Consider the following 3,977-nt stretch of genomic DNA (forward strand, 5'->3'; position numbering starts at 1 on the left):
CGAAAATGAGGAAGAAAATGACAACTTCTCTCCTCTTCGTGTCCTTCGATCGATGGATCTCCAGACACCCCGACTCTCCTCTTCCTCAATTTCCGACCTTTTTCTACCCCAGTCTACCTTCCTGGCGCTTTCTATCTACCACCAACCTCTCCTTCGACATTTCTCACGCAAGCCCCGACAAGAAAATTTCTAGATATACTTACATTTCCCTTAAAAAATGAGATAATTAAAGGAAACCCAAACAACAATGGCAAGTCTATCCCAGTGACGTCTGCGCACTCTCAATCCTTCACTCGACCAGAATTGTCAATACTCGGCTTTCTAAGGGTATTTCGGGTCCTTTTAAACGCTGCGGTTCATTTCATTGGGTTCTTGGACCGGAAGGTTGGTGGGTGGCCGGTTGCAGATGCATTTTTATCATTTTTAATCATGGGTAAATGTGGGGGGTTGTTCGGATTTGGGATTAATTCATTAATTGGCAACTCGTTTTTTTCTTCTGGGGGGTTCATTTTCGTCGATTTGGTTATCTGATGTATGGTTTTGCACTTTATTTAAACTATTAAAAAATGTAGATAATGAAATATAAAATAAATAGAGCAGAACAGTCAAATATGTAGCTCATGAAAAAAACATTAATCCGTCGTTGGCAACTGAGAGACTATAGGTTTGATGACTCACAATCCATCGATATCGTCAAAAAATACATCTAAATCAAATACAGTCTCTTACAATAAAAAATGTTTTACAATACATAATACAACCACACGACGCACGACAAAATGAAAAACAAAAAATAAACCGGCCCCAAGAGAGGCGAAAAATCGTTCGCGTGGATTTCGTGCGGTCGGCGTCGTAGTAGTCCCTCCCGGGCTGCGTGGACGTCCTTTTTCCAGCGAATATCGAGAGATGCCTGAGGTAAGCTCGCCGATTTCCTCGCTTTCGACGGGAAAACGAGCCCTTTGGTCTTTTTCCCATGGGGAATCACGCGGAAGAAGTTATATAGTGTTGGTTATAATCTCGTTCAAGTGTATTTATGCGGATTTAAAGGAGATAATGGCGAAAAATACCGGTGTTTATATTAGGTGTTGGAACACATGTGCTCGACATTGCGAGGTGCAAGGAGTGTCCAAGCAAGAGTTTCAAACTGTTCCCAAGTAAGAGTGTAGTGCGATATCCCCGTCCACGCGGTGTGCAAGGGGTTTTCGAAGTAGGAAGACGTGAAATCGGACCGAGCATTAGCGAAAAGTGCGAGTGCGACGAACGTGCGACTCCGCTTGGAAACACGAGGCTGAGTCGAGGCATAAACAAAGTAGAAGCAGCTTCTCCGATTCCAATTTTTTATTGTGGTTCCCGTCATTTTGTTGTGTTCTTGCATTTGGATATAGTAAACGCTCTTTCGTGTTTTAATTTTTTGACGTTCTGAAGCTGGGGAAAATCGCCCATGAAGTGTTTACTATTGACCAATACAAATTCAAAATTGTGAATATTGTTTCAAAAATTCAGGAAGGTGTTTTCTTGTTTATTAATAACAATAATGTTCATTTCCTTTGCAAAATAAAAGTTTGATATTTACTTTGCAACATTTTCCTTAAAGTAATTCATAGATTTGTCAGTTTGGAAATAATGTTAATGACCGTGGGTGTATTGACTATTTGAGAGGGAAAGGTTAATGTTAATTTAAACTGTATTATGCAGAGAATGATCTTCCTATAATATAAACATTGTATTTGAGGACTACACAAATGGATCAATGTTTACAAGACCCATGCACCTGCCACAGGACAGTTCCTTCTTGCATTTTATTAAAGAATATCAAAGCTCTGCTGTATTTGGCCTTATGTAGCTAGAACAACTCCCTGTCAAGTGGGGAAGGAATCCAAGTATACTTCTTGTTAGAATATTCTTGACGGCTTTTCTTTTGAGTGCAGAATGTTGTTGCGGGAATTGTTTGATAATGTTACTGTTATGTATTAAATGCTTTAACAAGAGTAAAGTATTGACGGAAGCTTAAGTCATGAATAGTTCCTTGTTGAAAGCCTTCACAGGTATCTTCTGTATGGCTGGGATTACTTTGGGTAAAATAGACAATGAGGTAGATGCAATTATGAAGATCTTAGGAATATCTCCTTTACATATTTTGAACTCTTAATTACATATATTCATTGAAAACATTCTAGCTTATGCATATGATGTGTTAATTGGACAGAGGCAGTGGCAATGCTGACCAAACCACCCATCTTGACTGATGAAATTTGTTCCATTGTTATATTTATCTTTTTAGTACAAGAGTTTCATTCAATCTTCTCTCTCCCCGCAGGATAAGCCTCCCCAGAAGAAGGCCAAAGGTGCCAAGTCTGCCGAGGCAAAGGCTGCCAAGCCTGCAGCAGCTGCTGCGCCAAAGCCTAAAGCAGATGCAGCCCCCAAGACTGATAAGCCTAAGCCAGCAAAGGCAGAGGGTAAAGATGCCAAACCCAAACCCGTGAAGACTGAAGGTGCTGCCAAGCCCAAGCCAGCAAAGGCAGAAGGCAAAGATGCGCCCAAGGCTGCTAAGGCCAAGCCAGCAAAGGCTGAAGGTAAGGATGCTGCTAAGGCCAAGCCAGCAAAGGATGCTGCACCCAAGGCTAAGGCTGACAGCAAGGCCAAGCCGAAGGAGGCAAAGGCTACCAAGACCGAGGCCAAGCCCAAGACCGAGGCCAAGCCTAAAGCTGCTGCTGCCAAGGGTGACGCCAAGCCTAAAGCTGCCGCTGCCAAGGGTGACGCTAAGCCCAAAGCAGCTGCAGCCAAGGGTGATGCTAAGCCCAAGGCTGATGCCAAGCCCAAAGCTGCAAAGGGTGATGCCAAGCCAAAGGCTGATGCCAAGCCCAAGGCTGCAAAGGGTGATGCCAAGCCTAAAGCTGATGCCAAAAAAACCCAAGGTTTGATGCAAAGGGCCCAAAAGGCCAACTGTAAACGCCCACCCCGGGAACGCAAAGGGGGGAAGGCTAGCCTGCTCCCAAGGCGGCCAACTCCCAAGACGAAGCAAAGCCACTTTTAAAAGGGGCCAAGGCAAAGGTGCCAAGCCAGCCATTTGCTGGAAACCCCAAAGGAAAAGAGGCCCAAAGGGCCAAGGGAGGGCAAAGGTTTTCAGCCCCCAAAGGGCTAAGCCTAAACCCCCTAAGACAAAAGCCAAGCCCTCCCCCTGCAGTAGAAGGGAATAGGTGCGGCCCGGGGTAAGGGGGAAAAAACCACCAAACGCGTACCAACCCCAAAGGGTTTTGGCGGAAAAAAAAGGGACCCCCTTAACACCTGACAGGCAAAACCTACCCCAAAGTGCTGAGAAAAATTTTTTGGGCGAAGGGCAAAAAAATTGTTTTGGCAAAAAAAGAATAAGTTTGAAAATCTGCGTGGGGGGTCGCAAGGGCCCTTTAAGAATGTATTTGAATATTGCCGATTTTGAAAGTAAAATGGGGGTTTTTGGTTTTTTTACGTTTATGCCAAATTATAAAAATCATTAGAAAAATTTTAAATTTGGAAAGGGTTTTAAGGGGACAATAGAAAATTTATTAATTTAAAAATTAAATAATGTATATTTTGGGAAAAACATGATGTTGAAAAATTTACAAAGTCAGTGGCAAGGGCTGACGGGGAAATTACTACCCACCTTTACGGGACTAAAGAGAAACCTAATTTTCCAAAAATTTTTTTAAAATATTAGTGAGGGACCCAAAACTTTTTTGCCAAAGGAAAACTTTCCGCAGAAAAAAAATTAAGGGGGGGCCTGGCGGGGCGAAAAAAACCTTCTGCAACCAAATTTCCCCTGGAGCGCAGAAAACACAAAGGTAACCAAACTACATTCGAAATCCCCTTTTTTGGAAAAAGGAAGTAATTCGTAAACTGTGGTTCTTTTGTGTTTTTATCCTTTAAACCCGTTTGAAAATTTTATTTTGCTTAAAAAGTGGCAAATGGGGAAAATAACCCACAAATGCCACTTTCCCTGA

The 3,977-nt window shown here is 42.7% G+C and overlaps 1 protein-coding gene across 1 annotated transcript in view; it reads left to right on the forward strand.

Annotated features, from left to right (window-relative positions):
- Window positions 1-891: 891 nt before the first annotated feature.
- Window positions 892-3,977, forward strand: part of LOC119581940 (60S ribosomal protein L22-like) — a gene marked incomplete at its 3' end in the record, with an annotated part of 43,871 nt that continues 40,785 nt past the window's right edge. Inside the window, 2 exon segments of the mRNA XM_037930111.1 lie at window positions 892-915; window positions 2,318-2,571. Of these exon segments, the coding sequence (XP_037786039.1) occupies window positions 907-915; window positions 2,318-2,571 (263 nt within the window).

The sequence above is a fragment of the Penaeus monodon genome, chromosome 15 (assembly GCF_015228065.2).
Source record: "Penaeus monodon isolate SGIC_2016 chromosome 15, NSTDA_Pmon_1, whole genome shotgun sequence".
Taxonomy (NCBI): domain Eukaryota; kingdom Metazoa; phylum Arthropoda; class Malacostraca; order Decapoda; family Penaeidae; genus Penaeus; species Penaeus monodon.